The sequence below is a fragment of the Callorhinus ursinus genome, unplaced genomic scaffold, assembly GCF_003265705.2.
Source record: "Callorhinus ursinus isolate GAN/ISIS: 27379988/994484 unplaced genomic scaffold, GSC_fseal_2.0 scaffold15, whole genome shotgun sequence".
Lineage (NCBI taxonomy): Eukaryota > Metazoa > Chordata > Mammalia > Carnivora > Otariidae > Callorhinus > Callorhinus ursinus.
In genome coordinates this window covers 1,895,799-1,912,725 of record NW_027397077.1, presented here as the reverse complement: position 1 = coordinate 1,912,725, position 16,927 = coordinate 1,895,799, and the positions used below count along the sequence as shown (strand labels likewise).

Sequence of the window (16,927 nt, the reverse complement as noted above, 5' to 3'; positions counted from 1 at the left end):
GAGCTTTCTGCAGGGGAATACACTATGTAGTTGGAGCTTTGGGAAGCTTCTTTCTCCAGGGATAAACGTGGGAAAGATCAGAAAGATGTTGGTAGCCTAGCCCTAGGGAGCAGGGGGGAGTTGACAGGGAGGAAACCCATGGAAAATCAGACACCAGCCTTTAGCTGGCACCCCAGGTCTCAGCAGTACTACAGGATCACTGTCCTGGCCTGTCATCTGACACCAAGTCCAAATCACCCCGAGACAAAAGGATGGCCTTACCAGGGCCAGTCCAGGGCACTACAAAGCTCACCTGATTCTCAAGAGCATCGGCACAAGTTTTATAAACACCAAGGCTCACCCACCCCTCCAAGATTTGAGGTCATAGGTCTCAGGTGGGGCCCAGGTGCTCCTCATGTTCAGCAGAGGACAGAGGTTTTACACTAGGTGGGGTGTTTGTCTCCCCACCCACACCTTGACACCTTCAGGGCATGAAAGTCATCAAAGTGCCTAAGGAGGGCCCAGCCAGTGACATAGCTGATCTGCAGGCCCACAAGAGCCTGGGCTGGGGTGGGGGTTCTTTATTCCCATTTATAGTTGACAAAATCCAGATGTGCAGGTTCACTAGGCTATGGGGCAGAGGGCAGAGACCACAGCACATTTTATAGACGAGATGACCAGAACTCAAAGGACACAGGACGTTCAAGGGCTAGGCAGACTCAAGTGAGAGGGAGTCCCTAAGGGAGAGGCCCACAACTCAAACAGCTCCTCGTTGGACAGACCAGCCACGCAGACACCAGTTACTGCTCCAGTCAATGAAAGGGAAACTTTATTGAGGCCCCAGGCCCTTGGGGCTCGGGCAGGAAGCTGCCCTGTGGGCAAAGGAAGAGCCGGTGGAGGGGCCTTATTTGACCTTCTTTTTGGGGCGCAGGTTGTTGGTGTGGCCGCACTTCTTCTTGCGGCAGTTGACAGCACGGGGGTGCAGGCGAGCGTAACACCTGCACAAAGACGAGAGAGACCGGTGAGGGCACACCCCAACCCCGAGCCCTCCCCACCAGGACTGCCACCCAGCCCTCTGAGAGTACACACTTGCGGCAGATCATCTTGTCACAGTTGTATTTCTGGGCCAGCTGGCGGAGGGAAGGCTCAATGATGCCACCCCGGAGGCGAAGCACCAAGTGCAGGGTGGACTCTACAAGAGGGTTAAAGAGAGACAGTGACTGAGCCTAGCCCCAGCACCTCAGGTGCAGAGTAGGGTCCTCCAGACCAAAGCTTCTCACATGTGATGGGGTATTCTACACACAGATGGCCACACCGGCTCAGACCACCCCACAGAACCTCCATCTCACTTCCCACTAGCCCTTGGGGAGTCTGAGGCTAATATATGCCAACTATAGTGTGCATCACCATTTCCTGACAGACAAGGCAATTTCTAAGTGGTGCAAAGATGATCTTTCCCCTTGCTGAGCAAAACAATTAGATCTAGTTGCTACAAAAAGTGACATCAAGGGGGTGCCTGGCTGGCTTAGTCAGTAGAGCATATGACTCCTGATAATAAAATTTTTTATTTTTATTTACTTATTTTTTAGAAGATTTTATTTGTCAGAGAAAGAGCGAGCACAAGCAGGGGGAGCAGCAGGCAGAGGGAGAAGCAGATTTCCCACCAAGCAAGGAGCCTGATGGAGGGCTTGATCCCAACCCTGAGATCATGACCTGAGCCGAAGGCAGATGCTTAACTGACTGAGCCACCCAGGAGTTCCCAAAATCTTTCTTTTTAAAAAATTTTATTTATTTGGGGTGCTTGGGTGGCTCAGTCGTTAAGTGTCTGCCTTCAGCTCAGGTCATGATCCCAGGGTCCTGGGATTGAGCCCCGTATCAGACGTCTTGCTCAGTGGGGAGCCTGCTTCTCCCTCTGCCCCTCCCCCTGCCTGTGTTCTCTCTCTGTGAAATAAATAAAATCTTTAAAAAAAAAATTTATTTATTTTAGAGAGATAGAGCACGAGCAGGGGAAAGGGCAGAGAGAATCCCAAGCAGATTCCCCGCTGAGCCAGATCTGGGGCTGGATCCTAGGACCCTGAGCTCATGACCCCAGCTGAAATCAAGAGTCGGTCACTTAACCTACTGAGCCACCCAGGTGCCCCAAAATAAACTCTTTGGGGGGAAAAATGTGGCACCAATTTTCTTTACAGTAGTGATACAATTTCTCTTATCACCTTTTTTTTTTTTTAAAGATTTTATTTTATCATTTTAAAGATTTTATTTGTCAGAGATGAGAGAAAGAGTGCACAAGCAGGGGGAATGGCAGGCGGAGGGAGAAGCAGGTTCCCAACTGAGAAAAGAGCCTGATGTGGGACTCAATCCCAGGACCCTGGGATCATGACCTAGGCTGAAAGCAGATGCTTAACTGACTGAGCCACCCAGGCATCCCTAAGATTTTATTTTTAAGTAATGTCTAGACCCGACAAGGGGCTTGAACTCACAACCCTGAGATCAAGAGTCCCATGCTTTACTGAATGAGCCAGCCAGATACCCTGTTTTAGCGGATTTTTAAACAAAATAGTTTTAAAAGGGGCACCTGGGTGGCTCAGTCATTTAGCGTCTGCCTTCGGCTCAGGTCGTGATCCCAGGGTCCTGGGATTGAGCCCTGCATCGGGCTCCCTGCTCCGCTAGAAGCCTGCTTCTCCCTCTCCCACCTCCCCTGCTTGTGTTCCCTCTCTCGCTGTTTCTCTCTGTCAAAATAAATAAAATCTTATGGGGCGCCTGGGTGGCTCAGTTGGTTAAGCGACTGCCTTCGGCTCAAGTCATGATCCTGGAGTCCCGGGATCGAGTCCCGCATCGGGCTCCCTGCTCGGAGGGGAGTCTGCTTCTCCCTCTGACCCTCTTCCCTCTCGTGCTCTCTCTCTCTCAAATAAATAAATAAAATCTTAAAAAAAAAAAAAAGGTAAGTAAGCAAGAACATGAGAAACCACTGCCACTTAGAAACCTAAGTTGAGACCATAAGATCCTTCCCCCCAATAAAAACATTACTTCATAAAAGTAAAACTCATCAGCCCCATCCGATCCTCACCTTAAGACAGCCCCACCCCCCATTGCCAATGAGGCCATCAAAGCTTGATCCTTGGTCCTAGACCTCATGGGGCCCTGTCCAGCCACCCTACCCCCAGTACCTTTCTGGATATTATAGTCTGACAGAGTACGGCCATCTTCCAGCTGTTTGCCCGCAAAAATCAGACGCTGCTGGTCAGGCGGGATGCCTGGAGAGAAGAACACTCAGTTACTGAGGCTCTGGCAAGCATATTATTGGCAGCTTCTCCTCTCCCCTCAAGGATGCTCTGGCATTACCCCCAATCTGTCAAAACGGAAACTAAGGTAGAGAGAACAAGCTGCTTTCCCAAAATCACACAAGGAAGTACCGGCCAAGGCTGAGGTCTATACAAGCCCAGCACCCATCTTGCACGTGACAGTGGCTCCTCTGGGCTGGGGACTCCTGCGGGATAGCCTCTGGATTCAGCCCAACTCACCCTCCTTGTCTTGGATTTTGGCTTTGACATTCTCAATAGTGTCACTGGGCTCCACCTCGAGGGTGATGGTCTTGCCCGTCAGGGTCTTCACAAAGATCTGCATCTCTGCGTCTGCTGGAGGGTAGGGAGTAGGAATGGAAGGGTGAGAACTGCTGTCTGAGCAGCTTGAGCTCAGGGGCTGGCAAGCCTTGGCCCCGCCAGCCCTGTGCCAGCATCAACCACAACTACAGGCCCATCCCAGTGTCTGTTTCCTTCCACCCCTCTAAGCCTGCAGCCCAGACTTGTCCTATAGTCAAGGATCATGCTTTCTCCACCTTACCCAGGGGCCCCTGCAGCAAAGTGTGCTTCACGGGAACAAGGACTGTGGTTAATGCTCCTTGGGCCCAGCAAATGAGATTAACTTTGATGATGGAATGAGAAGTACACGGCTGGGGTATTATTTTGCCAGACACATTTTCTCTGAGTGTGGTCTGGAGATCCTATCCTCCCTCCCCTACCCCTCTGTAAGCCACATTTGCTCCACAAGCGACCCTTCCTGCAACCTGAGTGGGAATCCCATTTTAGTAGCCACCCCTCCAACACACTTTCCTCCCTTGCAGGTATCTCCAACTCCAAGCTCAGACAGCCAACACCCTGGCTTCCTTCCCAGTTTATACCCAAACTCGCCAGACCACGCTTCCTGCCTTTGCTCCAACCCATAAACAGTATCTGCCAACCACGTGCCAGATACTTGTTTACACATAATTCCATCGTCCCCCCCCCAAAAAAAAACCCCTAGAAGGTGGACGCTACTACTCTCTCCTTACGGATATATTAAAGAAGGCAAGTAGAAAATAACCTTGTAGGGAGAGAAGAACTTAATAATTCTAAGACAACTGGTGCACTACATGGCACGGAAAAAAGCTATACGCTTCATACCCCTCCTCCATTAAGGGGTTTGCCCAGCAAGACCATCCACGCCCCCAGGCCTCATGGGATAGCTTGGGCTGGCAGGACACACAAGACCCTCTCCCAAAGTCCGGTTCGCATCCCGGGACCCAGTCCGGGCTCGGAAACCCGGCCTCACGCGCCCAACTCAGCCGACCCGGCCGCCCTGCGGAACCTGGCCCGCGCGGACCGATTTCGGACCGCCTCCTCCACTACCCGGACGCCCGCGGCCTCCCACAGCCTCCCGCCCGACCCCGACCTGGCGCGAATCCGCAAGTCCGCCGCCACCAAACCACTCGTCCACCTCGTTGAAGAAAAAGAGGGCGGCGGAACCGGAAACCGCCGAGGTGCCGCCGAGAGCGCCTGCGCACCGAGCACGCTGCGCGCTTGCGTCACAATTCGCGCCGCGCGTTTTACCCCACCCCCGGCCCCGCCCTGCTGCCATGTTGGGTGCTGGCAAACGAAGCCGCGGCGCCTGTGGGCGAGCGGCGCCAGCCCTCTTCCGGGCTCGGGCAGCGTCCTCCAGGTCACGTGAGGGGACGGCTTCACCTTTCCAGGTGTTTCCACGTGTTGTCTGTGGGTTGGCCAAAAACTGATGGCACGTAGCAGCCTCTCGGGGAATGCTTGCTGACTAGAGATGAGACCATTTGTGCTAAAGCAAAGGAATGAAGCAGGGGGTCACTGGGTCCAGGACTCAGGGGTCAGGACTGGGAAGGTAGGAGGCGGCGGAGGGGTTGGACGTGCGAGACCCTCGGGAGCCACCTAACACCAGGAGTCAGTTATTTGAAAAACTTTCTGGACTATATGCGTGGATGAATTTCAAGGCGGCGCTTACCAGGGCAGTGAGGGCAGGTGGAGCTGGCGCATTCACTCAAGAAAATGGGGTGCGACCCAGGGTGTTTTGGGCCAGGGAGGGCTTTTGTTAAGACTAAGGAGTCTTGTGGATGGCTAAAAAGTGCCGGGAGCAGTAAGGGTGAGGACTGAGAAGTCACCTATGGGTTTGGCAATGTAGCTCTTTATGTCCTTGAACGCTCACCAGCGCCCCCAATTGACAGGCAAAAGCACACACTCTTGGGTCTAGGAAGATGCCTTTAATAACAATTTCTAAGTGCTTAGAAGATGAGGGAACTCTACACAGTGTCTACTGAGGAACGGGACCCAGCCTGGCTCCCTGGGGAGTCCATCCTGAGGCAGATCTGGAGATGAAGTTACTCATAGAGGTTAGGGAACAGTGTTGTGAGCTGTGGGAACAGCATGTGTGAGTACACAGGTGGTGATAGGAACTTGGGTTATTATGGTTGCTACCACTGGAGACTTCCGCGAAGAGCAGCCACATCTCTTTCTAGCTCAGTGGTGCCTGGCCGTCCATACCCCTCCTGTCTCACATCCTGCAGTTGTTCCCCTTATGGCCTAATGGGCCCAAGGATGGAAGGAAGCCACTGCTAAGCACACCCTTCCCTTTTTAGTAACAGAGTCTTTTTATTGATAACTTCCCAATAGCATCTGTAAACATCGGGTACAAAAATATTCCGCTTAACTCTGTTTTCCAAGGTGGCTCAGCTTGCTCCATGGAGGCCCTGGGAGAGGCCTGCTGGGCCTTCAAGGTTCACACCTCTGGTCAGAGAAACACAGGTCTTATCAGGCTTGCAGCTTGAGCCTTCTACAATTGTCTCAGAAACCTCCTTGAGATACCTATTGGAGACAGTATTCAATACTTTTGTTGGAAGAAGGGACAGGGAGACCAGAATTGGTAGGTGCAGGGATGGGCTGGGATGAACTCAGACAGTGCTGGTCCTCTTTGAGGAGGTCTCTACCGGGGCACTGGGGCAGGGGCAATCTGGCTCTGGTCTCTGGGAGCCTTTAGCAGACCTCAAGCTTGGCTCTGGAAAAGCTCCCTTACACCCAGCCCAACAACTCCAGCTGAGCTGGTCATCCCCTGGCCTGGCAGAGGGGTCTGCAGAAGACAGATGTTCTCAAAGAGGAAGAAGTAGGAATGACAGACCCCCTAGGAATTCCACACCCCCAGAGGGAACCAGGTACCCCAGGGAGCCCTGGGTGACAGAACAGGGTGGCAAAGCTACTGATCTCCAGGCAGGGTTACCTGCTGCCACCTCAGACACCGGGGGAGTGCCACTGCCCTGAGACCCCTCGGGGCACCAGGGAGTACTGTTACTCGCCCGGTGTCTCCTCATCATCTGTCTGGCTTCGGCCATTGATGGCAGGGGAGCTGGACCCGACATGGGAGAGGTCCTCGAAGCCGGGGCTGAGGGAGGGTGAGACGGTGTCAGGGCTGGTGTCACAAGAGCCCGTGCTCTGTTCCGAGGTGGCAATGGTGGTTGTGGTGCTGGGTGGGATGGGGTCTTCATCCTCGTCCTCCAGGAGGGATGCCTCTGGGATATCTGGGGGATGGAAGCCAGGAGTTGGCTTAGTCACCGTGGGGGGCATTGTGATGAGAGAGTACCTGGGCCTATGACCCCTGACCGCTCCCCTGCCACCCCACAGGGCATAATGTGGCCCATTTTACAAAGGAGGAAACTGAGCCCAGGAAGGTGAGAGGTTTTCCTTCAAGGTACAGCCAGGACCTGGCTTTGCTGGGGTCAAGCCAACCTGGGCCCTTGGGGTGAGGCTGAGCCTGGCTCTCCCCTCTTAACTGTGTTGCTGGGGCCAGGCCTCTCACCACCCTTGCCTCAGCATTCTGCTCTATAGACCAGACCTGATGACAGCATTGCTTTTTTTTTTTTTTTTTAAAGTAAGCTCTATACCCAACGTGGGGCTTGAATTCACAGTCCCAAGATCAAGAGTTACATGCTGTACTGACTGAGTTGGCCAGGCGCCCCGACAGCATTGCCTTTGTGCCTATGGTTGTTAGCAGCCTTGGGCTGGGGAGATGTTGGCCCATTTGGCAGAGGGGGCAAACCGAGGCTCAGCATGGGGGATGCTGCACTTCCTCTGAGAAGTCACTGCTCCTTTGGGCTACAGTTTCCCCCTATATGAAATGGGATACTCACAGCCCCCACTTCATGGGTGGTTATAGGTAGAGCCTGGCTCATAGGGCTATGTTACATCCACTTGGGCAAGGACTGTCATCGTTCTTACCCACATTCCCCTGTGTAACCTCCCCCCAGGGAGGGGATCCTGGTCCCAGCACTTGCTCTACAGGTTGCCAAGACAAGCCAAGCACTCCCGCCCTGCTCCCTGCACCAGATCTCTCTAGATCTACTGCCCACCAGGGCCTGGCTCAGGGTCACCCAGCCCTGGGGTGAGGGTACTGACGTCCGCGGGTGCAGAGGCCAGATGTGGGGCACAGGAGCCCTGGGTGACACTTACGGCTGAAGGCCTCCGGGTGCTGCCTGGCCAGCTTCCCTTTCAGCGTCCTGCAGGGGAAGGGAAGGCATACAGGGCTGAACCTGCCAAGCAGACAGGCTGAGCCCAGTGCACGCCAGGAACCCTTGCTGCCAGCTCCAAGTGGGTGGGGGATGGGAATTCCCCGCACACACATACTGCTTGTCACTCTCTGCTCCTGGGCTGGAGGGTGTCCCATGTGCTCAGCCCGGCAGACCTCTCACTCCTAGGGCAGATGGCAGCCACCCAGCTCTCACAGAGCTTGTGTGTGTCCTCAGTGCTGAGTCTGGCTGGGCCTTCTACCTGCCATGCCCTTCTTAGGTCTAACCCTCCTCTGCCCAGATAACCTTCTAGGAAGCTTCCTCACCACCTCCTCAGCAGTCACTCCTCTGGGTGACTTGTCCCAGCCTGTCCCCCATTGGCGGGATGAGAGTGTCTGTGTGGGAGCCAGGAGTGGCTAGCCACACACCAGACACTGAGTACTTGCACACGTTAAACTGATGTTCACAGAGAAAGGCCTGCTTCATTTTTATGCAGGTGTTTTTCCTTTTTTCCCCCAAAGTCATGAAGTCATGTTTACAAGGAATGATAAAGGGGTCTTTGGGGTGGAGTCTCATCCTTGACTATGGCCAATCAGTACCCCAAGAAGTACCACCACTGCTGGGTCCCCGCCCCCAGGGCAACGGGGCAGAAGCAACTATCTTCTTCCTGGGTGACACAGATACACACAAAGGGTGCCAGTGCTTGGGGTTCCTGCTCACCCCCAACACCACGCCTGGGCAACCAGCCTGATGAGACGCCCCAGAAAAGATGTGCTTTTATAAAGGACTGAATTGGTCTGTCTCATGATTTCTGCTCCTGAGTCTGCCAGTGGGTATGGCTGCCCCCCCAGGGCCAAGGAAGTGGCTCTGTCAGTGGGAACGACAGTTGCCGCCCTGGCCCGCTGTGGCCCAGGCACGTGGCCATGGTCAGTAGCCATGGCACTGATGCAGGCTCTGGGTGCCGCATGGAGCGTTCTGCATGCTCGGGGACTTGAGCACCATTTTTCTCTGTCCTCACAGGAAACAGCTCAGAAGGGACCCCCAAAACCCAGCAATCTCATATGCCTCCTCATGGGTTGGGGACTGGAGGACCAGAGGCTTGCCTTTCCCGGGCTGCACTTGCCTGCCTTTTGCATTATGCATCTGGTGCTGTGTTGCATTTTTGGATAGATAAATAAAACGGAAATTCAGAAACTTCAAGATTTTTCATCCCAAAGTTCGGATCTTCTCAGATGCTAAGTGAGTGCTGAAGCCTCATAAAACAAATGAGCTGAATCTCCCCATTGCTCTGTTATGCGGAGTGGATGGTCCTTATTGAAGAGGGGAGGAACCTGAGGCTCAGAGGGGTAGGCAGAAGCTGGAGGGGCTGAGGACCCACCTGATCCTGCGGAAGATGCTGTCCAGGTCCCGCTTCATCTCTACCAGGGTCCTCGTGTGGTGCAGGAAGCGCTCGCTCATTTGCTGCAGGCGGGCACTCGACAGGTTATTGAAATTCAGCAGCATCTCATTGGTCTTCTCAAACCGGTCCAGCCTGGCAGCAGACAAAAGGCACCAGCCCTACAAACCATGCACTACAAGATGGCCATGCCCTACAAACTAATCACGCTAAGCCCCTTCCTGTTCCATGACCTTTGCGTGTGTTGTTCCCTTGCACTGCAGAACTCTACCTGCTGTTTGGGCCATCTAGCAAACTCCTATTCAACCTTCAAAACCCTACCCAAGTAGCCTTTACTCCCTCCCTCAAGCAGACTCTGAATCCCCTGACTCTCTAGACCCAGGTTATTCCTCTGGACCAGCCCTGACACCATGGGGCCAGGAAGGTCTGTGTCTGGTTTTGTCTCCCCTCACTGTGGGAGTTCACCAGGCCAGGACTAAATCTGACCCAGATAAACCCAGCACCCCCATCACAGGATAAGAAATGGAAGGGTTTCAGGTCTGTGCTGTGTCATAAATGGAAGAAAGAGCTTTGTCTTAAATACACAAAAATAAAGCCACAGGAGGCTGGACTTCCACCCCAAGATTGTGTAAGATTTTCTTCCCCACAGAGCAGGCTGGAATTAGGGTGAGGCTGTGGTGGTTACAGTGCCAAGCCCCAAGGAGGGCAAAGGCTGTTGACGGCCCCTCCAAAAGACCATGGGTACTCTGCAGACAGCCTAGGCTCTGAGAGACCAGGCTCCTAACGGAGACCAGCTCACTGGCTTCCTTAAATCCCCTCCTACAGTCTCCTCCTATTCCAACTCCTCACCCCAGGCCCCGGGATAGGAGCTGCTGCAGCCCCTGCCAAGCCATCCGCAGCTGCAAAACCACCCCAAAGCCCTGCTTCCTGTGCCAAGGCCTCGCCTCCAGACCAGGAAGGAATTTACTCTGGAGCCAGCCAGCAGATTTGCTCATTTCCTTCATTTTATCACCAGTGTGGGCCCAGGGTAAGGGCGGGCAGGGCAAGAATGCTGGCCAGCGGGTGGATTCCTTCCCACGCCCGGGGCCCACAGCCCTTGGCCACCACTCACATGTTCTTCTGAGCCAGGATGATAGCGTTGACGTCATCTGTGTTCACCATGCTCAGGATGCGGCTGCAGAAGACCCTCGAGGCCGAGTCCGGGGGGTCCATCTCTTCCTCCTCCTCCGCTGCCTGCAACAGGCAGGCAGGGAGTCTTCAGTCTACACCAGGCAGTGGGGTAGGTGGGGCAGAAAGGAGGGGCTGGGAACCCCGGGCCCCATGACCATAAGTCAGTCATACTACCTGAGCCTCAGCTTTGTCATCCTGAGAATTCAGGGGTGTTGGGAGGGCGTATTTGTAAATTGCATCCAAGCACATCAGAATCCCAGCACCCACCCACCTCTGTGGCCCCCAGTCTCCATGGGCCCAAGTCCCCATGGCCACCTTCCACCTGCACAGATCTACCAGCCTCCACCCACATCCCCCTAACTTTGCTCATCCCACCATAGAGCTTTTGCACCTGCTGTCCCCACATGCATGACTGCCCTCTCAAATCACCACCTCCACTATCTTCTCTCCCAGGAGGTCTTCAATGACTACCCCCTACACCAGTCACTTTTAGCACTTTGTCTTACTGCTTCATTGGCTCATCCTTTCTTGAAATTACCTTAGTTATCAGTTGACCTTTTTTTTTTTAGATTTATTTATCTTAGAGAGTGTGCGTGCACACACACAAGCAGTGGGGAGGGGCGGAGAGAGAGGGAGAGGGAGAGAATCTCCAGCAGACTCCCTGCTGAGTGCAGAGCCTGACCCCGGGCTCGATCCCATGACCCCAAGATCATGACCTGAACTGAAACCAAGAGTTGAACCTTAACTGACTGAGCCACCCAGGCGCCCCATCAGTTGATCTTTTTGCCTGTAACTCCCAAAGCAATGTCAGCTCCAAGAGAACAGAAGCATGTCTCTGCCTCCAGAGCCCAGCCCAGAACTTGGCTCACAGCAAGGGATCACCAGAACTTAGCTTGGTGGCTTTCAAACTCAGCTCTGACAATACTCTTATTAGCCAATTAAAGCCAAAAATTTCAGTCAGGCTGTGGGCCCCCGCAACCTAGATGGCTCTGTGGCTAGACAGATGACCATCATGGTGGGTGGGGGCCTCCTGGACCATGCCAGGGCAGGAGGGGGCCACAGGTTCAGCACTCACCCTCCGGTGGGTAGGAGGGGGGCAGTGTCAGGCAAAACCCGGAATCTTGACATAGCTTGGCTCTGAGGTCCACATATTTAACTGCCAATAGAAAGGCCCAGTTGCAATTGGTTGAGATTCACATGCAGGACCAGGAAGGGCTTTCAGAGCCCACTTGATCCACCCTCCTCTTTATTGAGCACTTACTGTATGCTACCAAACCACTAAGCTTCATACACTGAGAACTGTTATCCTTAATTACGTATTAGGAAACTGAAACTCAGAAACTGAGGAGCTGGACCATTGCCACATAGCCAGTATACCTGAGTCACAACTCAAATGCCCACAGTCTACAGGATCCACAAAGCTGTGAATCTGAACAGATGTTCAGTGCCCACCTATACCAGGACAGCTGCTTCTTACAGCAACTGACTTCTGCCAGACTTCTGAATTTTTCCAGGAAAAAAACAACAGAAATTTGGATGGATGTGTGCGTGTGTACGTGTGTGTGTGAGAAATCGCCTCATTTACAAATGGCAGCTAATATTTTTCTCCGCAAAAAGCATGGAGGCCAAAAGTCATTTGCAGCCCCTACGTGCCTTCTGGAAATAAACTACCACACCTGGTGAAGTTCCCCCCACCCAATCACCACATGTTTACTGAATTCCTACTATGTGCCAGGTACCAACACCCACAGTATCCACATTTCCAAAGTAGTGTGATCATATATAAAGAGGATACTTGGGCTCAAAGGGCAGACTCTTTTGGCAGGCACAAGATTTGGACCTGTGGAAAACGGTTCTGCTTCAAAGTAGGGCTCTTTCCGTCTCTGGCTCCCAGATGTGAGGGCTGAGGGATTCAAGGCACACTCTCCACCCAGCTGCCTTTCTCAGGAAGACTTCCCTAACAGCTAGTCTGGCCCACATACAAGGTGGAAATAACCCCCTGCTCCAAATATATTTATGAGGGAAACACGCAGAGAGGGAGGCTTTGTGATCTTGGGAGAGTCCCCTCGCCTCCCTGAATGTTTTCTCATCCAGAAAATGAGAATAACAAAGAATCAGAATCTCACAGGGCTATCTGTGGGGACTGAAACCAACAGTGATAAAGGAGCTGGGCTCGGAGCAGGCTGTTTCTCCAGGGGGAGTATGAAGTCCTAGGGCGGGGCCTGGGAACCAGCATTTTAGCAAGGGGCTCCCTGGTACTTCCAAGAACAAGAGCAAACACTTGTACAGCACTTCATTTAATCCCCAGTCATCCCTATGAGGCAAACACTATCATCTCCAAGGGCAACTAAGGCTCACAGGGGCGGACTCTGTTACCCAAGGTCACACGGCAAGGCGGAGGCGCCATGATTACACCCAGTTATTTACACAGAAATTAATTTGGCGGCCTAAGCTCAGCAAAACCCGCGAGTGAGGTAGGACTCGCATACCCCCTCACGCCCTGCCCCTGCAAAGCGGGGAAACTGAGGCCCAAAGAGGGCAATGCCTGGTTCCGGGTGACACTGCACAGCCTGAACACAGGCGGCCCCAGCTCCCGCGCCCCGGATCCGGAACCGGCCCGTAGCGCCACCGGCGAATACATTGCGCAGTCGGGGAAACTGAGGCCTGGACGCAGGAGTGGTGCCCAGATGTGGCCAGCGGCGCGTCCCACCCCGCGACAGCCCGGGGGCCGCGCCCGACCCGGCCCGGCTCCCCAGCGGCCCCGGCGTCCCCAGCCCCACCCCTAACTCGGCCCCGGCGTCGGTGGCAGCAGCACCTGCACATCTGGCGGCCTTGCTCGCGTTTCCGGGATGGCGCCCGCGCCGCCACGACGTCACCACGCACCATACGTGCGACCCCGCGTGTAGGCGACGTGCACGGGGCCGATGTGCGTGCTAGGAGGCGCGGCAGGAAGGGGTGGGGCTTGGGTGCTGCTAGCGTTCGCCAGTGCGTCACAACGAATAGCCAATCAAGCAGTCCCTCTCGCGCCTGCGTGATTTCTAAGGCCCGAGGTGCGCCACAGCCCGGAAGGGGGCGGGGGACTCTAAAAGACGTCCTACTTAGTGGATGGTAAGACTGAGGTTCAACAGGGGCAGGTACTCCCTCAAGGTCATGCAGTGCTCACGTGGCCTATGGTTGACCCAGAGCCAGACGTTCTGTTTTGTAGGTTGGGAATCAGATTCATCCAGTTCAAAAATCCCTGCTTCACTTCTGGTGACCTTTCTCTGGTCCGGGATCCCATCCAGGAAGTATCCCGTGTTACGTTTAGTCATGTACCCTTAGTCTCCACTTGGTGACAGTTCCTCAGTCTTTTCTAATCTTTTATGACTTTAATACTTTTGAAGATCAGTGCTGGTTTTGTAGACTACTCATCAATATGGGTTTGTCCAATGTTTCCTCATGATTAGACTGAAGTTTCTCCCTTTTGGCAGAAATCCCACAGAGGTGATGTTATGGCCTTCTCAATACGTCATATCTGGAGTCACAGGATACTGATGTGTCTCATTATTGGTGATGTTGACTTTGGTTACTTGCTTAAGAAAGTGTCTGCCAGTTTCTCAACTGTTAAGTTCCCCTTTTCCCCTTTGCAATAAGTATTTTATGGGGAGATACCTTAAGAGACCATGCATATACCCTAGCTTTTTAAAAAAAGTTATTTTTTTAAAAGATTTTATTTATTTATTTGACAGAGAGATAGAGCCAGAGAGCACAAGCGGGGTGGGTGGGGGGGAGGGTGAGATGGCAGAGGGAAAGGAGAAGCAGGCTCCCTGCAGGGAGCCTGATGTGGGGCTCCATCCCAGGATTCTGGGATCATGACCAAAGCCAAAGGCAGACCCTTAATTGACTGAGCCACCCAGGCGCCCTGCTTTTTTTTTTAAACATATTTTCACTCACTAGTTTTAGCATCCATCCACTGCTCTTGCCAGCAAAAATTACTATGGTGATTTTCTGTTAATTAGTTATTAATTGGAATTCTGTTGTAAAGAGCTGTCCATTCTTCTCTAGTTACGCATTTATTCAAGTATTTATATCACTATGAACTCATGAGCATTTATTTTGTGGGTTACAATAATTTCTTTTTTTTTATGTAGGCTTCATGCCGAACATGGGACTTGAACTCACAACCTGAGATGAAGAGTCACATGTTCTACGGACTGAGCCAGCCAGTGCCCCTACAATTAATTCATTACTTACTTTGCTGCCAGTTTAGGTTAGCTTCTATGTTCTTTTAATATGTCTCCATCTTTGGGGCACCTGGGTGGCTCAGTCGGTTAAGTATCCAACTCTTGATTTCAGCTCAGGTCGTGATCTCAGGGTCGTGGGATAGGGCTCCATGCTCAGTAGGGAGTCTGCTTGAGAATCTCTCTCTCCCTTTCCCCTCGGAGGAAAAAATTTTTTTTAAATATGTCTTCCTCAGGGCGCCTGGGTGGCTCAGTTGGTTAAGCGACTGCCTTCGGCTCAGGTCATGATCTCAGGGTCCTGGGATCAAGCCCCGCATTGGGCTCCCTGCTCAGCGGGAAGCCTGCTTCTCCCTCTCCCACTCCATCTGCTTGAGCTCCCTCTCTCGCTGTCTCTCTGTCAAATAAATAAATAAAATCTTAAAAAAATATATGTCTTCATCTTTCTCTGAGAACTTCCTTACTTTTAGCACTACAAGATGTTCCATGCTTGGTTTGGAATATCCCTGGAATCAACCATTTCTCCAAGGAGCTTGGTTCCTTTTCTTGGAGAATGGTCTTGAGAAACTAAGATCTGGCTGCTGGGTGTGCTCACTGCTACTGGGGTATCATTGCTCAGAGATCCTCTCAGCAGTAAGAGTTAGAAAATACTGATATGTATACTAACCAACGCATACACATTTATATTTACTTCTATATCTGTTCTGTGTTATATACACTGAAAACCATGAGTTCATAATGATACAAAGATGCACTGTGAGGTAATTCAAGTTAAATGCCTGAACAGGGCAAATAGTACTTGCTCAATAAATGTTAGCAATTATCATTAGTTATTGAGGTCTGATGATGTGTATATGTTATATATTATGCATCTAATTTTTCATTTTCTTTTTTTTAAAGATTTTATTTATTTGAGAGAGAGAATGAGAGATAGAGAGCACAAGAGGGAAGAGGGTCAGAGGGAGAAGCAGACTCCCTGCTGAGCAGGGAGCCTGATGCGGCACTCGATCCCAGGACTCCAGGATCATGACCTGAGCTGAAGGCAGTTGCTTAACCAACTGAGCCACCCAGGCGCCCTGCATCTAATTTTTCTAGGTCTCAGTTTATTAACTATGAGTGATCACGGCATCTGCCTCTTAACGTGGTTGACAGCTTGGAAGATACACACATGCCCTTGGGTACATGGAAGACTCTTTAGGAGCCCTGAAATTGGACAAACCTGAGTTCTAATTCCAGCTCTGTCACATCCTAGCTGAGTGGACTTGGGCGAATGGCTTAGCCTTGTAAAATCATACAGATTAATTCCTTACAATAAGGCTTGGCCCACTATAAGCCCTCCATAAACTGAGGGTAAAGTATTATTATTCCCAGATTCCGTTGCCTTCATTCATTGAGAAGTTAATGAGGACCAGGATTCTTATATATTTAGTTCAAAAGTTTTAAAAATTGTTCAGTAAACCCTCTAGGCACTTCCTCTGGATGTGGCCCATATTCTGGCGATCCAGAGAGTACTTAGTCCCTGCCTAGCCCTGGAGGATGAAAGGAGACAGGGTCTGACACAGACAGTCCCAGTACCAAAGGGAACAATGCAGGGCTATAGAGAGGAGAGATGCAAGCCTGGAGGAACCTGAAGAGTGGGGTATGAGGACTCATTTGGGGGCAAGGAAGCAGGTACATCTGGATGGGGTTTTGAGATAGGATTAGAAGTTTTCTCGGTGCTGACAATCATCCAGGACTGAGAGAATCACAGGAGCAAAGGCAGGATGGAGGGAAAGCACACAGCGTGCATTTGATTTCTGGAAGAATTGTGGAGCTCTGTGAGTCAGGCAGCAGCCAGTGCTGAGGGAAGAGCTGGGTGGGGGATGCTGGGAACCATGGCTCTTGTCTGCAGACTGCAGCAGAAGAGGCCCAGGCTGGAAAAACCAAGCTTTTCAATGGGTCCCTCGGGTTCTGTTGGGAGCCTGGAAACGTTTATGAGAGTCCTGGAAGGGATGAGGGCTTCAAGTCAAGGCTAAAAGGGACTTGGTTGGCCCCTAATGTTTTTTTTTCCTTTAAAGATTTTATTTATTTGACAGAGAGAGACACAGAGAGAGAGGGAACGCAAGCAGGGGGAGTGGGAGGGGAGAAGCAGGCTTCCCGCCGAGCAGGGAACCCGATGCGGGGCTCGATCCCAGGACCCCAGGATCATGACCTGAGCTGAAGGCAGATGCTTAATGACTGAGCCACCCAGGCGCTCCTCGCCCCGAATGTTTTGTGAAGAGTGGAGTAGAGACAAAATATTTTTCTCCTTTTTGTGTTCAAGGGAGAGGGTGAAAAGTGATGGGAACACTCAGA

The 16,927-nt window shown here is 52.3% G+C and overlaps 2 protein-coding genes across 6 annotated transcripts; both read right to left on the bottom strand.

Annotated features, from left to right (window-relative positions):
• Window positions 1-779: 779 nt before the first annotated feature.
• Window positions 780-4,815, bottom strand: UBA52 (ubiquitin A-52 residue ribosomal protein fusion product 1). Of its 2 annotated transcripts, none has more exons than XM_025885563.2 (5): window positions 4,687-4,815; window positions 3,501-3,614; window positions 3,147-3,233; window positions 1,069-1,171; window positions 780-977 (listed from the first exon to the last, which is right to left on the bottom strand). In XM_025885563.2, exons 2-5 carry the CDS (start codon window positions 3,601-3,603, stop codon window positions 884-886), a joined length of 387 nt encoding a protein of 128 aa, XP_025741348.1. In that variant the 5' UTR covers window positions 3,604-3,614; window positions 4,687-4,815; the 3' UTR covers window positions 780-883. The 2 variants fall into 2 exon arrangements, with proteins under 2 accessions (XP_025741348.1, XP_025741347.1); XM_025885562.2 differs by having other exon boundaries at window positions 3,501-3,611; window positions 4,687-4,810.
• Window positions 4,816-5,881: 1,066 nt separating this feature from the next.
• On the bottom strand, window positions 5,882-13,323 carry KXD1 (KxDL motif containing 1). 4 transcript variants are annotated; one of them, XR_003210754.2, is made up of 6 exons: window positions 13,192-13,323; window positions 10,318-10,439; window positions 9,189-9,341; window positions 7,755-7,801; window positions 6,529-6,826; window positions 5,882-6,119 (listed from the first exon to the last, which is right to left on the bottom strand). XR_003210754.2 is itself a non-coding variant. In XM_073901003.1 (6 exons), exons 3-6 carry the CDS (start codon window positions 10,416-10,418, stop codon window positions 6,597-6,599), a joined length of 531 nt encoding a protein of 176 aa, XP_073757104.1. In that variant the 5' UTR covers window positions 10,419-10,439; window positions 11,452-11,532; window positions 13,192-13,247; the 3' UTR covers window positions 5,882-6,596. The 4 variants fall into 4 exon arrangements, 3 of the variants coding, with proteins under 3 accessions (XP_073757104.1, XP_025741128.1, XP_073757106.1); XM_073901003.1 differs by adding an exon at window positions 11,452-11,532 and having other exon boundaries at window positions 5,882-6,826; window positions 13,192-13,247; XM_025885343.2 differs by having other exon boundaries at window positions 5,882-6,826.
• Between the last annotated feature and the right edge of the window lie 3,604 nt (window positions 13,324-16,927).